This window comes from Hyperolius riggenbachi, chromosome 2 (assembly GCF_040937935.1).
Source record: "Hyperolius riggenbachi isolate aHypRig1 chromosome 2, aHypRig1.pri, whole genome shotgun sequence".
NCBI lineage: Eukaryota > Metazoa > Chordata > Amphibia > Anura > Hyperoliidae > Hyperolius > Hyperolius riggenbachi.
This window is the reverse complement of record NC_090647.1, coordinates 366679568-366694847: the sequence shown is the minus strand read 5'-3', so window position 1 is coordinate 366694847 and position 15280 is coordinate 366679568. Positions and strand designations below refer to the sequence as shown.

The 15280-nt window shown below is 39.8% G+C and overlaps 1 protein-coding gene across 3 annotated transcripts in view; it reads right to left on the bottom strand.

The window, feature by feature from the left end:
• Positions 1-15280, bottom strand: part of TAFA3 (TAFA chemokine like family member 3) — a 692450-nt gene that overhangs the window by 371108 nt on the left and 306062 nt on the right. For all 3 annotated transcript variants that reach the window (XM_068269724.1, XM_068269723.1, XM_068269725.1), the window contains one exon: positions 10380-10495. In XM_068269724.1, the coding sequence (XP_068125825.1) occupies positions 10380-10494 (115 nt within the window). In that variant the 5' untranslated portion in view covers position 10495. The remainder of the gene's footprint in view (positions 1-10379; positions 10496-15280) is intronic.

Genomic DNA, 15280 nt, shown 5'->3' with positions numbered 1-15280 from the left:
AATTTGGAGGTGCCTACATATATAATGTATTTTTTTTATAAAAAAATAAAATATATATATATATATATATGTGTATATATATATATATATATACAGTGGGATGCGAAAGTTTGGGCAACCTTGTTAATCGTCATGATTTTCCTGTATAAATCATTGGATGTTATGATAAAATATGTCAGTGAAATATATTATATAGGAGACACACACTGTGATATTTGAGAAGTGAAATGAAGTTTACTGGATTTACAGAAAGTGTGCAATAATTGTTTAAACAAAATTAGGCAGGTGCATACATTTGGGCGGAAGCAGGAGATTTGGGCGCATGAGACAAGTGGACAAAAAGGCGCTCCATTCACTCCCATTATAAATATCGTTTAATGGGCGCCGAAAAGGGAAAAAAAGGCGCCGGAGATTATTAACGTTTTACAAACGGCGCCCGGAGATTTTTAAGGTTTTATTACTGTGCTTGTGATGATTTAACTTTACAAAATGAGCCCGTGACGAATAACGTTTATAAAGATACTAAATCACTATTTCTAAAACATTTCTAAAACATTATTATCCACCCAAAAAAATTATTTACATTTTTTTATTTACATTTTTTATTTATTAATGTTTGTAAAACATTATTATCCATAGGGGGTCTTAGGTTTAGGCACCAACAGGGGGGTCTTAAGTTTAGGCACCAACAGGGGGGTCTTAGGTTTAGGCACCAACAGGGGGGTCTTAGGTTTAGGCACCACCAGGGGGGTCTTAGGTTTAGGCACCACCAGGGGGGTCTTAGGTTTAGGCACCAACAGGGGGGTCTTAGGTTTAGGCACCAACAGGGGGGTCTTAGGTTTAGGCACCAACAGGGGGTCTTAGGTTTAGGCACCACCAGGGGGTCTAGGGGTTAGGGATAGGTACAGGGATGGTTTTTAACAAACGTAAATATAAGTTTCAGTTTAGAAACAGGAAAGATTAACGTTTTAAGAATTGCCGATCTCATACACATTATTTAATGATTTATAAATTCTTAAAACACTATTTGTAAACAAAATTCTACACAATATTTTTATAACCGATAATACTGCTTATCGTTTACACCACGCGCCCTTTTTTCCCGACACCCTTTTTTGATGTACGCCATTTGGGCACCACAAAAAGGCAATGAAATGAATATTTAGTAGATCCTCCTTTTGCAGAAGTGGCAGCCTCTAAACGCTTCCTGTAGGTTCAAATGAGAGTCTGGATTCTGGTTGAAGGTATTTTGGACCATTCCACTTTACAAAACATCTCTAGTTCATTCAGGTTTGATGGCTTCCAAGCATGGACAGCTCTCTTTAAAGGGACTCCGAGCAGTGCAAAAACTATGGAAAGATGCATATCATTTTAAAGCTCTCTTTCTCCTCTTTCCAATTATATATAAATCGCCGCCATATGCCTTTTAGTTTTCGCTATTTTCGCGATTGAAATTGCCGCGGCCGCTATTTCGTTCGCGAAAATAGAGAAAACTAAAAGGCGTAGGGTGACGATTCAGGTGTCGTCAGAAAGAGGAGAAAGAGAGCTTTAAAATGATATCCATCTTTCCATAGTTACATTGTATTACTCAGGACGACACTTTCCCTAGTGTCAGCAGCTCCATTCAGCAGAATGCAGCTGCTGACTTTAGGAAAAAGTCGCCCTGTGTATTACAATGTAACTATGGAAAAATGGATATAATTTTAAAGCTCTCTTTCTCCTCTTTCTGACGACACCTAAATCGTCACCCTACGCCTTTTAGTTTTCTCTATTTTCGCGATCGAAATCGCAGCCGCGGCAATTTCAATCGCGAAAATAATGAAAACTAAAAGGCGTAGGGCGGCGATTTATATATCATTGGAAAGAGGAGAAAAAGAGCTTTAAAATGATATGCATCTTTCCATAGTTTCTGCACTGCTCGGAGTCCCTTTAACTCACACTACAGATTTTCAATTATATTCAGGTCTGGGGACTGAGATGGCCATTCCAGAACATTGTACTTGTTCCTCTGCATGAATGCCTTAGTAGATTTTGACCAGTGTTTAGGGCCGTTGTCTTGTTGAAAGATCCAGCCCCAGCGCAGCTTCAGCTTTGTCACTGATTCCTGGATATTGGTCTCCAGAATCTGCTGATACTGAGTGGAATCAACGCGTCCCTCAACTTTGACAAGATTCCCAGTCCCTGCACTGGCCACACAGCCCCACAGCATGATGGAACCACCACCATATTTTACTGTAGGTAGCAGGTGTTTTTCTTGGAATTCTGTGTTGTTTTTCCTCCATCCATGCATAACGCCCCTTGTTATGTCCAAATAACTCAATTTTAGTTTCATCAGTCCACAGCACTTTATTCCAAAATGAAGCGGGCTTGTCCAAATGTGCTTTAGCATACGTCAAGCGGCTCTGTTTGTGCAGTAGGCGCAGAAAAGGCTTCCTCTGCATCACTCTTGCATACATCATCTCCTTGTGTAAAGTGCGCCGAATGGATGAACCATGCACAGTGACTTCATCTGCAGCAACATGATGTTGTAGGTCTTTGGTGCTGGTCTGTGGGTTGACTCTGACTGTTCTCACCATTCATTGCTTCTGTCTATCTGAGATTTTTCTTGGTCTGCCACTTCGAGCCTTAACTTTAACTGAGCCTGTGGTCTTCCATTTCATCAATATGTTCCTAACAGACAGTTGAAATCTCAGAGACAGCTTTCTGTATCCTTCCCCTAAACCATGATGGTGAACAATCTTTGTCTTCTGGTCATTTGAGAGTTGTTTTGAGACTCCTATGTTGCTACTCTTCAGAGGAAATTAAAAGAGCAGGGAAACTTACAATTGACCCCCTTATATACTCTTTCTCAAAACTGGATTCACCTGTGTATGTAGGTCAGGGGTCACTGAGCTTACCAAGCCAATTTGAGTTCCAATAATTAGTTCTAAAGGTTTTGGAATCAATATAATGTCAATCAATATAGTGCCCAAATTTATGCACCTGCCTAATTTTATTTAAACAATTATTGCGCACTTTCTGTAAATCCAATAAACTTAATTTCACTTCTCAAATATCACTGTGTGTGTTTCCTATATGATATATTTAACTGACATATTTTACTGTAACAACCAACCGATTTATACAGGACAATCATGACAATTACCAACGTTGCCCAAACCTTCGCATCCCACTATATATATATATATATATACTAGTGACCTCAGCCCATTTAAAAACAGGCTAGGTCTGTCTCCGCGCGCCTGCTACACGCATGTGTGCACCCGCCTATCACGCACGTCCGCCGCACACGCGTGCACCCACAGTGTACGCAGGATCAGTTGCCTATTGTTATATAGGATTTATATATATATATATACAATATATATGTACCTCTGAGTAGAATTTAGTACCTGACTATGACTCCATCCTGTGGAAAAGCTAAAAAACACTGTCCATTGAAGTTTGTCTTTTACCTGCTTTATAATTGATCATGTCAGTATGTAGATAATTCTAATAAATAACTCATTCTCTATACATCTGTTTTCAATTATGTTTGGGAAAGGTGATTATTGAACCTGGAGGCACGTGACTGGGTCTTTATGACTGTTCAATAGTGTTCCCACCCCAAATTTGGCTTATCCACGCAAGTTATTAATTAGTTTGTGTAAACCGCAATTTTTTTTCTTTATCCATTCTCACATGTCAGTAGAGAGTAGAGAGTATTGGGAGCTGTGTATTGGCAGTAGGGATAGCATTGCTTATTCCACGGAAATATACATTTCTGCAAATGCAGATTACCGATTTGGCTGATTTCTGATATCTGTTTTCCAATGCCAGATTTCTGAGGAGTCTTTTTTTCTTTTAGTCATTTTTTGTATTCTCTGAATGGCCAAATACTTTCGAGTTGACTCTGCATTCTCTGATTGGTCAATGCTTTCCGAGCTCTGTGATTGGGCTAAAATTATCGAGTTGTGGTAATGGAGTATTTCTGATGAAATCCGATTTCCATTTTCTGATTTCCGAGGAGTCTTTTTTTGGTCATTTTTTTGCATTCTCTGATTGGCCAAATACTTCCAAGTTGACACTGCATTCTTTGAATTGTCCAATGCTTCCGAGTTCTGTGATTGGGCTAAAATTACTAAGTTGCAGTATTGCAGTATTTCCACAAAAATCCTATTTCCATTTTCTGTTTTGCGAGTTCCAATCAGAAATGCAGAAATGTAATTTTCGCAGAATGGAATGAGCATCCCTAGTTGGCAGTAGTGGGGGGATGGAGGTCGTGGCCTATGCTAATGTTTCCATCAAAGCACTGCATAAAGTCCTCCTGGAACTGTCTGTGATAATAAAACTGACAGCATTAATTGGAGGCTTCCTGATTAGCTGCAAATGTCACAGAACTCAAACCCTATATGTGAAGAGCTCTGATTTTTAAGCAGCAAGGACAGAGTTAGTGAACTGTATGATGGTTCTATAGAACAGCAAAGAAATTGTAAGCAATTTAAGAATCAGTTGCCAGTTTATTAAATGGAACAGTCCACTAAATGAGAAATTGGGAATGCATACTGAAAATCCTCTCACTGTGTACTAGACCAATCCAATGCAAGTCCTGTACCAGGAAATGTTGCCTACTCAACAAAAAACAGTATTAATAGCAATTACCGTACTTATATGCAGGGGCGCAGCAAAAGCCCCTGCAAACGATGCAGGCCCGGGGGGGGGGGGGGGGGGGCGAGCCTGGTAGGGAGCTCACCCAGGGTCATTTTTAGATGCAGAGGGTGCAGTGCAAGAGAGGAGACAGTGGGCATAAAGTGGTGGGGAGGAGGGCCCAATTCCCTCTCACCTTGGGCCCCCCTTCAGCGCTCCCAGCTCCTCCCTCCAGAAATAATGGCATCAGGCAGGGAGCTCACCTCTTCCTAGTTCCAAAACTTTGTGTGCCTCTTCTATGTCTCCAACGCCGCTCACTCTACTTCCTGTCTGTTCTTTTGGGGGGCAGGGACCCATCCAAAGTTTTGCAGGGGGGCCCAGTGATTTCCAGTTACACCCCTGCATATATGTAATCAATCCCACTTAAAATATCTAAATGCAAATAAAAAAGCAAAATCATTGCATTGGTAATGTGATCATCAAAACCAAAATTTTGGTGTTTATAAATCCAGACGAAAGCAATAATGCACCTAATTTAAGAATTTTCAGTTTACTATAATTATTTTTGAATTCATATAATACCTTTCCTGAAACTTTAATATATTTTATTTTAGTCTTGCTACAATATGTTTCCATGCTACACTTCCACGCTATGTACAGCTAAATAAAAAGCCTGATTTCATGTCTACAACGGTTGTGATATTTTATTTAGGATATTTAACATAGCAAAGGTGTTGTTATATGCTTGTTCTGCAATTTGCTGTTCACTAAGTTGTATGTTAATGCAATATTCAGTGGATCAAGTAAACAGAAGCCACTCAATGGTCAGGCAACCTTAGCATTGACCTACAGACTAAATAAAGCCTAGCAGTAATGACTGCCAAGCTATTTCCCACTCTCTCATGTGAATGAAAACAAGAAAAACAAAATCGAGAGCCCCTAATAGTGTATTATTGATGATGGTGGATAAATTGTAGCAGCAAATTGAAATATATGTGGGTTGCCAAAGTTCAGGCAACCACTATATGCACAAGAGGGGATATTAGACCTGTCCCCACTCAGGTTAAGAAGTCGCTCTCCGTAGAAGGAAACAAGGATGTGCACACCCATCCACCAGGTGGATCACAATAGCGTACAGAAGTAACAGAGGCGCCAACAGGATAAAATATCATAAATCACAGAGGCGCTGTGCTTTATACACACACTTCTAAGTTACTCCTGTTGTGTTTTTGCCTGAGGAGGCGGGCTTGAGACCAGTGAAACACGTTGCATATTTTTGGCGTAAGAATTACAACTTTGGATCATATAGAATCATTGTGTTTGTCCTATTTTATCCCATTGGCGCCTCTATGTGAATGAGGCTGGTAAAGATATATAAGATATTTACTGGTATGTACAGCTTTTATAATTTAAAAAAAGAGCATCAGCAAAAAAAAAAATAGTACAGAAAAATACATAATATAATAAATCACAAAAATATATATTTTTCTCACAAAACCTTAAAGTGTACTCAAGGGAGGGAGCATATATCCATCGCTCCCTCCCTTCCTTCCTATCCCTCTGCATTCATACCAGGTGACTGTCACTGTTACTCACCATGCCTCTTGCCCGCGCCGATCACCCACTCTGGTCTTCTCTATCCCAAGTACCGGGGTGCAGCATGATGATGTCATCAAGCTGCACCCTGGTATAGTGGGCAGAGAAGACCAGAGCGGGTGAGCGGTGCAGGAGTGAGTTATAGCGCTGGCCACTCGCTATTTTGCAGAGGGAGAGGAAGGGAGGGAGGGATTGATGGATGTGGAGGGAGATTGTCACCCACTATGCTGCAGAGGGAGAGAGAGAGATGATTGGATAGATGGATGGGGGGGGGGAGAAATCAGCTACCCACTATGCTGCAGAGGGAGAGATGGAAGGGGGGCGATCGGCCACCCACTGAGCTGAAGAGGGAGAGGGGGGGATGACAGGATGGATGGATGCGGGAGGGTGAGAGATAGGGAATGGGATAGGCTTCTTGCTATGCTGCAAGGTATGGTTGGTGGGGGGGAGATTGGCCACCCACTTTGCTGCAAAGGGAGCAATGGATGGGGGGGGATTAGCCACCCACTATGCTGCAGAGGGAGAGGGAGAGATGATTGGATGGATGGGGGGAGAGAAAGATGGGAGGAAAAATGGAAAAACGGCGAGAAGAGAGGAAGGGATGAGGAACGGATGTATGCGGGGGGGGGTGCTGCAGGGGGAGAGGGAGGGATAATTGGATGGATGGATGGATGGATAGATGGATGCATGCTGCAGAGGGAGGGATAGATGGATGGATGGGGGGGGGATCGGCCACCCGCTATGCTGCAGAGGGAGAGTGATGGATGGATGAGGGGAGAGAGATGGAGAGATCAGCCACCCTCTATCGCGGGAGGAGGAGGGAAGCGGAAGGGGGGATTGGTGAAGGGTGCATCAATACTGGGCCTCTTATAGCTAACTAACCTATACTGGGCACTTATAGCTAGCTAACTATACTGGAGCACCTAAAGCGGGCTAACTATACCGAGGCACCTCAAGCTGGCCAACAATACTGGGGAACCTATAGCTGGCTAACCAATACTGGGGAACCTATAGCTGGCTAACCAATACTGGGGGCACCTATAATTGGCTACCTTTACCGGGGGCACTTATTCTCACCATTGGCATGCTGATTCCTCATTGTGTACTGTAGTGACATGTTCCCCAGCGATCAGGGTCACACACCGCTATCAATATCTGGTGGAAAACTTTTTTTTTTGCATTCAATACAATAACCTGTGGGAAATTTCTAAGATGGATGAGTACCGCATGCTGGGTGACACAGGACAGGTAATGCATAAATGCACACACAATGTACACTTATACACTAGGGGGCAGTGACGAGATGGCGGACAGAGCAGATTCTCGAGAGATTTCATACTGAAATTGACAGGGAATCAGCTTGAGGTGTATGGGCAGCCAGCTAATCAGATTTGACCAGAGAAAGATTTGTCTTTTGGTTGAATCTGTCCATCATTGCCTGATATATGGCCACCTTTACATTCGTATTAGTGCAGGTTGAGCAGCTGCATCTTGGAAGTGTAAATGATCAGAGTAATTTTGAAATAAATTGTAATTTTGATTGGATTTTGTGTTTCAAGCTTTTATTATAGTCAAAATACATACTAGACCCTTATGAAAATTAATTGGATCACTTTTTGCACAGAAATCCAGCAGAATCTGAATGCCAGGGAGGTTAAGTCTTGTGTATATATTGACTTTTTACATTTCTCATTGAATTGGACAATTGGATCTTAACACCTGAGACTAATACAATCCATTTATAACAAAAGTCCTTGCTATGTCTACTATTAGGTGGAAGGTTTTGACTGTATCGATAGGCTTATAGTGAAGACTACTGCAAGATCACTGAGCCAACAGTGAGCGTGTAGCCCTCTAAATGCACCTGCTGAATGATTTGTAAAATATTTAATACCAGGTTTGCAGGATCAGTTATCTGTGATAATCACCAGCCAAGGAGAAATGAGTTGAATCACCAAAATATAAGCGCACACATTATTGCATTTCAGCTGTTCTGGAGGTGTGTTTAGCTTTCAGGGACAACAAAGGGATGATTTCCATATTCAGCAGTGATGCACCGTGGGACACCTCAGATGCTCACTCCAACCTGAATAATTGCAAATACCTTATTTTTTAATAAGGCAAATTTCTGTTTTGCATGGCATTTTAGTAAGAGAACTTTTTGGTCCTTTTTAGCCCCTTATGCACTCCTGGTAGTTCTGGTTCACCATGAGCTTGCTGGGTAGTCTGTAACTCAAATTCTAAGGAAATATATATTATCCATAATTCAAAGCATTCTCCTGACAGCTCTCCTAAGTGTAAGGTCACAATAGAGGCGTCAGTGGCAGCCTTGTTAGCACCTTCATTAGTATATAAAATTATGAACAGAAGAATGCATCCTTTGTAATCAAGATTTGTATAGGACTCTGTGAATGTTAGGAATGTACTCTTTACATGGTAATGTGGAAGAGCCCTGAGTAGCCAAAAGCATAGACTGTACAGCAACATACAAAAAACATTAGACAACTGATGGCAAGTTATCAAACTACACTCTAAACACTGGCATTCTATTTGACCAACTTAGCAGCATTTTCAACCTCAATATCTGCTAATGCGTTATTTATAAGGCCCAGGTGCATAGCTGAAAAAAAGCAGTCACGAGGCAACAGCTATTATTATTCTGAAGGGAGGGACATTAGCAAAGGAAAGGACCAAATTTTAATAAAGAAGCATTGCATTTTTAATGAGAGTCTACCATCTATTTTACTGCTGCTTTACTGCTATTTTGTAGCCACACATCACATTCGGCAGCTTAAATAGCATAATCTGGGCAGTGTTTCACATGTAACAATCTGTGGCTAGAAGCAATGTGAAGAATGCTAAAATACTGCAGCTTTTATAGACTGACCCCATAATTTCTGTGTGTGTGTGTCGGTACAGAAAACAGCAGAGTTGCATAATAAAACAGTCACTCTATCAAAGTTAGCCACCAAAAAGTACAATGGCACAGCCCCAGCTAGAACATCTTTTTCCATGTTTTTGACAATGCCACCAATGACACTAATGAGGCTTTAAAGAACTATTTAGCTAATAAAAAGATGAGAACCTTCTGCCAGACAATTATTGTCTTTACTGCCTGGTAAACACAATGCTATTTCCCATCAGAACAACAGGTTGAAACAATAATTTCCAGCATGTACGATCTGCTCCCAATTGAGTACACAATCAATTTTGTGCTGTAGTGATCTGAAATTTAATCCTGCTCTCGATTAGGAGCAGATCAGACATGCCCAAAATTATCTATTTGACCCATCGATCTGAAGGGAAATAGCATTGTGTGTGCCAGCTGTTGTAAAGATAACAACATTGTTCTTAGAATTCCAATGCAAATAACCTGTTTCTCTACATTTATCCTGGCTCATTCAATAGGTGAGCTGGCCAGCTGGCATAGAAAGAATGCTTCAAATCTTTGCAAATTATTACTTTTGAAAGAAAAAATAAAACATTGAAGTTACAAATGTCATTCCTATGGAATGCCAAATCCAAAAACACTTGGTGGCATCTTCCTTTAAACTACGCTCTGAGATCACTTACAAAGGTAGTAAGAGATAGCAATAAAAAAGTAATCAAAGTTCCTCATCTCCCTGATTCCGCAATATTCAGTATCCAGCATCAGTGCAGTTTACAATCTTTATGAGGTTTACTGCACTTCCTGTGTTGACAGGAAGTTGGAAACAATAAAATTCCAAAAGTGATTCTAACCCTTTTTGTACTTTATAGAAATGTAAAGCAAAATTGGCTGTGGTTGGGCTTTGACAGATCTCCTGTCAATCACAGATGATCTGTGAAAGCTTTTCTTGGCTTTCAGAGGACCTTGTGGGGGTAGCATCTGTCATGCAATTAGATATACAACCTTTCCATGCAGTAAATATGTTCATGGTATCAAGAAAGGCTTTAAAAGAATATTGATTCACAACCAGTGTAACACTGAACACTATTATTTGCTAAAAGAAAAAGCTGCATTTTTTTGTTATGGTTGCCATGATAACTGCAGCTTGTGCTAATTAATAAATTGCTACTGCCGTCTCTGGCTGGCGGATGGCAATCAGTGATCAATACAGTTAACACTGTATTATGTTGCTTCAAAAAAAAAAGGAAAAAAACAAAGCAAGGCTTACCTGAATGAATTCTGTGATGTGTTGATGCCGCTGCTATCCTTCCCCATAGTGTTAAAAGGCAGAGAGTGAGGACCAATATCCACCTGATAAAGCTTTGTATCTCTATTTTACCCATTCTGAAAAATAAATAAAAAATATATATAATTCAAATATTTTATTGTGGCATAGCATCTAAATTATACTTAAAGTATACCCGAGGTGACATGTGACATGCTGAGATAGACATGTGTATGTACAGTGCCAAGCACACAAATGACTATGCTGTGTTCCTTTTTTTACTTTCTCTGACTGAAAAAGTTAAAAATCAGGCATGCAATTGACAGTTTCTGCCCAGTTTGGGACTGGGTCGGACAATTGCCTAACCCTCACTGATAAGGAATTACAACCATAAAGCACTTTCCTGGCAGAAGATGGCTTCTGAAAACAGGAAAGAGATAAAAAGAGTCAAAAATTCACAGATTTCAGTTCTGGCATACTTCAATGAATGTGTCATTGATCCGAGACAATGTAACAGTAAAAACTTAAAAAGTAGATTTAACTATACAATAACACTGTGGGATATCTAAAATAGTCATTTCTGGGAGAAGGACGGTAGATACAATTATTTATCTCATTAGTTTATTTTCACCTCGGGTGTCCTTTAACTAAGCATCTGTTGTACAGAATACCTTAATTTTACTGAATGTAAACTATGACTGCCATTTACTTGCTGTCATGAATGCTGAAAATTTACATTGAAAGGATTATTCTATCTGGACATGATATAGCAGTTTTTTGACAACAGCTAGGGGTTGTATTATACTATTATAGTAAAACAAAATGAATAAGAAAAACCCAGATGTGATGAGAACATCCAGTTCTTATATAGGAGTGACAAAGAGCTAGGATCTATGATCGAGAGTTAGAGAGTTACACTTGGTTCACTCTGGGGAATTGCATTGCATTTAAAAATTGTTATAAAAAAAGATTGCTGCTGCACAAGTATTTTTATAATTCAGCATTATCTTTCTTTTTAATTTGCAACCAGTTATAAGTTGTCAGAACTGACAGTAGGCTCTCAAACTATAATTGCTTGCAACCCCAACAACAGTACTTTGTAGTACAGATTGTCCATAAATGGCTGCGCTGATACATGAAAAATCAGTTAGAAACAGTAAGATTCATTGCTACTCATTTTCAAGAGCTTCACAAATCCATTGGCTTTAACACATGCTGTATAACCAAAGTCTCACTTTTTTTTTAGAACGAAGTAAAAAGAATGCAAATAATTTCAAAATTATTATGGTCAGCAAGACTCTAATGGACAAGTCAAATAAGCATGTATATGGAAAAGTGGGGAAAATAAATAAATCTAACGATCTTAGACTGGGAAAAAATAGTGCATCTAAAATGATGCATCTAAAACTCAGTTACTCTGCAAGTAAATACGTTCTTTTTAGCTGGTACTTGAGCCTGGAAGCTGGAAAATCTTACATATTTATTCTTATTAATTTTACAGCAATTGTTGAAACGGTAAGCATGTTCATACACAGATGATGTGAATGTGAGGTGGCAAAACATATTGGTTAGAAGTTAAAAAATGATTACATAGATATTTGATGCCAATTACTCCTGTCCCCAAAGATGCTCTTTATTGAGACTAGTGGTAGAAATTTAAAATAATAAAATAAACACATTCGTAATGACAGCTCGGGTTATTATGGGCCTCACAGTGGGAAAAGAATTCAACACTATGCATGTCCCAGCTAATCAGAAGAGTTAAATTTATGCAAAAGATGGAGTTGTCCAATGCATAATTAGTGATAAGCACACATTTCGCATGATTGTAATTTCACATTGTAATTCGCAACATCCTAATTACAAATTTTGTGAAAATCGTAATTAATTTCATATGTAAACTTAATCAATTTTCTGCTAACTTTTGCGGTTAATAGCAAAGCAAATGTGATGTACAGTATGTTAAGGGGGAAAGTGGGAATAAGACAAAAAAGGAATTTTTCAAAAAGACCTTATAGTTTTTGAGAAAGGTTTGAAAATGCTAAGGAAAAATAGTTTTTAAACTTGTAATTTTAATTTTTACCTCTGCATTTATAAAACCTATTTTCTTAAAAATTACAAGGTCTTTTTGAAAAATTATTTTTTAAACATGTTTCCACTAGTCTCCTTACCAAACGTACCATGTATGGGCGCTTTGCTATTCACCACTAAAGTCGTCACAAAATTACACAAAATTTTGCAAAATTAAGAAGTGATTATGAAAAATCAATTGAATGCCCAACCAGTAATCAAACATGGCCGTAATTGTGAAAGATTATGCAAAATTGTGCATAATCATAATTAGCAGATTACAGTCATTACTATGCATAATATTTAAGTAGTAATTCTAAAACTGTATGGGAATTAGGGATGTTCTGTTATATTACCAGAATTAACAGTACTTAAATGTAGAAGGTGTGGAAGAAACTATAGAGTTGCAGAAACAGATTTAATGGACAAGGTTTTCTTAAATGGTTACTAAATTTTGTTAAGGAGCTGCAATATCTGTTTTAAATGTTTATACATGTTAAACATCTTTTGTAGATATATATATATATTTTATTGCTTCTTCATGCTTTAAAAATGAAATTCCAGCAAGAAAAGACATGAGATGGGGAGGCAGGAGCCTTCTAAATATAGTATTCCCTTACTAAGTGAGTAGAAAAAAATTGGGTCCTACTAGCATTGAGGTTGATGCACTTACCACTGGTAACATTGCTGTGAGCAGGCAGTGCATGGAAATATTACCTTTTCTGCCACCAGCAGTGAACCACAATTAGAGCTTGACCTGCTGTGCATGGATAATGTGAGCATTGTTACAGTTACACAATTTAAAGTCGAAAAATGCGCATCAGGCTAAGCCCCAAAGGGGCGCCATCTTTGTTTTGACCTGGCGGCGGGGTTTTTTGCTCTGCGGAGTTTTTTCTCCGGCGGTTGCCTCTGAGCATTGGCTGCATGCTTGGCCTAAGCCCCATACCGCATTTGTATTAATGTACCTTGAGCATTGCTCAATTTTAAATACATTTATTTTTAATAAATACGGGATTAATCCCTTTTACGCTATGTGAAGCGTCTCTCATATTTTTTCCTGGAGGTTCATCTACTTAAGGAATCAGCTGTGGAGACTTGCCAGAGAGGCTGAGGGGTGGCCAATACCCCTGATGCGCAGACAGGCCCTGCAGGCCGCACCATCTGGTGAGTCGTTATACTTTGGGGGGAGATATGTTTGTGTCTTTAACCCTGGATGCCATCTTCAAATACATCTGCATGATCAGCTGAGAATATATAAGGGGTGTCTCCATTGCATATTGTAGGACTGGACTGTCTGAGCGCTTATCTGCTTTTTTTCCAGAGTATTCAAGGAATTCTTTTAAGTTGCCGTCCAAAGTGCTGCAATCACAAGAAAGATCTCACGCACTTCAAGACTAGCACTTCAAGATTCTGATAATGTCACAATGTTAAAGTTAGGCAGCTAGCCATGAGAGTAATTACGCTGCCCAATCTCCACTCTTTACCACAACTACCTGTACTTAGCCCACACACTGAAACAACATTTCCCCTCTAACCAGTAGCAAAGGGAGGAAGTTGCTGGAGCGAGTGCTCTGACCTGTTCCAGAAGAGATAGCAAGAGTCTAGGCCATTATGGCGACTCAATGGCCAGCTTCCATATGTTGGTGAAGATCGAGACAGTTGTCTCGACAGAATATTAAGACTGCATCATAGTTGGCACTCCTGCAGTCTATATGAGTATAATGGATAGTTGGCATATTGTATTTGTTTAGTGTTTAGTTTGGAGAAAAGATTTAGAGATTAGCTGGAAAAAATAAGCTTGGGTTTCAAGAATAGACATAAAACTATGGAAGCGGGAAAAAAGGGCGCAGGCAGCTAGTGGACAAAAAGGGCGCCACCATTCACTCTCATAATAAATAATGTTTAATTGGCGCCGAGCAGGAAAAAAGGGCGCCGGAGATAAATAACGTTTACAAATGGCGCCCGGAGATTTTTAATGATTTATAACTGTGCTTGTGGTGATTTACGTTTATAAAATGCACCCGTGCCGAATAACGTTTATAAAAATACTAAACATATTTATCTTATTTAACTAATTAAAATGTTATTTAAAGTTTTATCCCTTACTGTTTGTAAAACATTATTATTCACAAAATAAAGCGATCAGTACGTAACGTAAATTGCAATATATTTTTTGCAGCCACAATTAGTAAAACATTATTATCCACCTAATAAAGCGATCAGTAAGGGGGTCTTAGGTTTAGGCACCACCAGGGGGGTCTTAGGGTTAGGCACCACCAGGGGGGTCTTAGGTTTAGGCCCCACCAGGGGGGTCTTAGGGTTAGGCACCACCAGGGGGGTCTTAGGTTTAGGCACCACCAGGGGGGTCTTAGGTTTAGGCACCACCAGGGGGGTATTAGGTTTAGGCACCACCAGGGGGGTCTTAGGTTTAGGCACCACCAGGGGGGTCTTAGGTTTAGGCACCACCAGAGGGGTCTTAGATTTAGGCACCACCAGGGGGGTCTTAGGGTTAGGCACCACCAGGGGGGTCTTAGGTTTAGGCACCACCAGGGGGGTCTTAGGTTTAGGCACCACCAGGGGGGTCTTAGGGTTAGGCACCACCAGGGGGGTCTTAGGTTTAGGCACCACCAGGGGGGTCTAGGGGTTAGGGATAGGTACAGGGAGGGTTCTGTGTGAGAGTAGGCTTAGGTATAGTTTTAGTAAAATTTTAGTAATACTTACTAATGTTTTACAACACTTATTACGAATGTAGTTATATTTATATCATCGTTATAAAGAATATTTTCAGATTTTATTATAAGAACAAACCATAAATGAAGGTTCTTCACAATAAT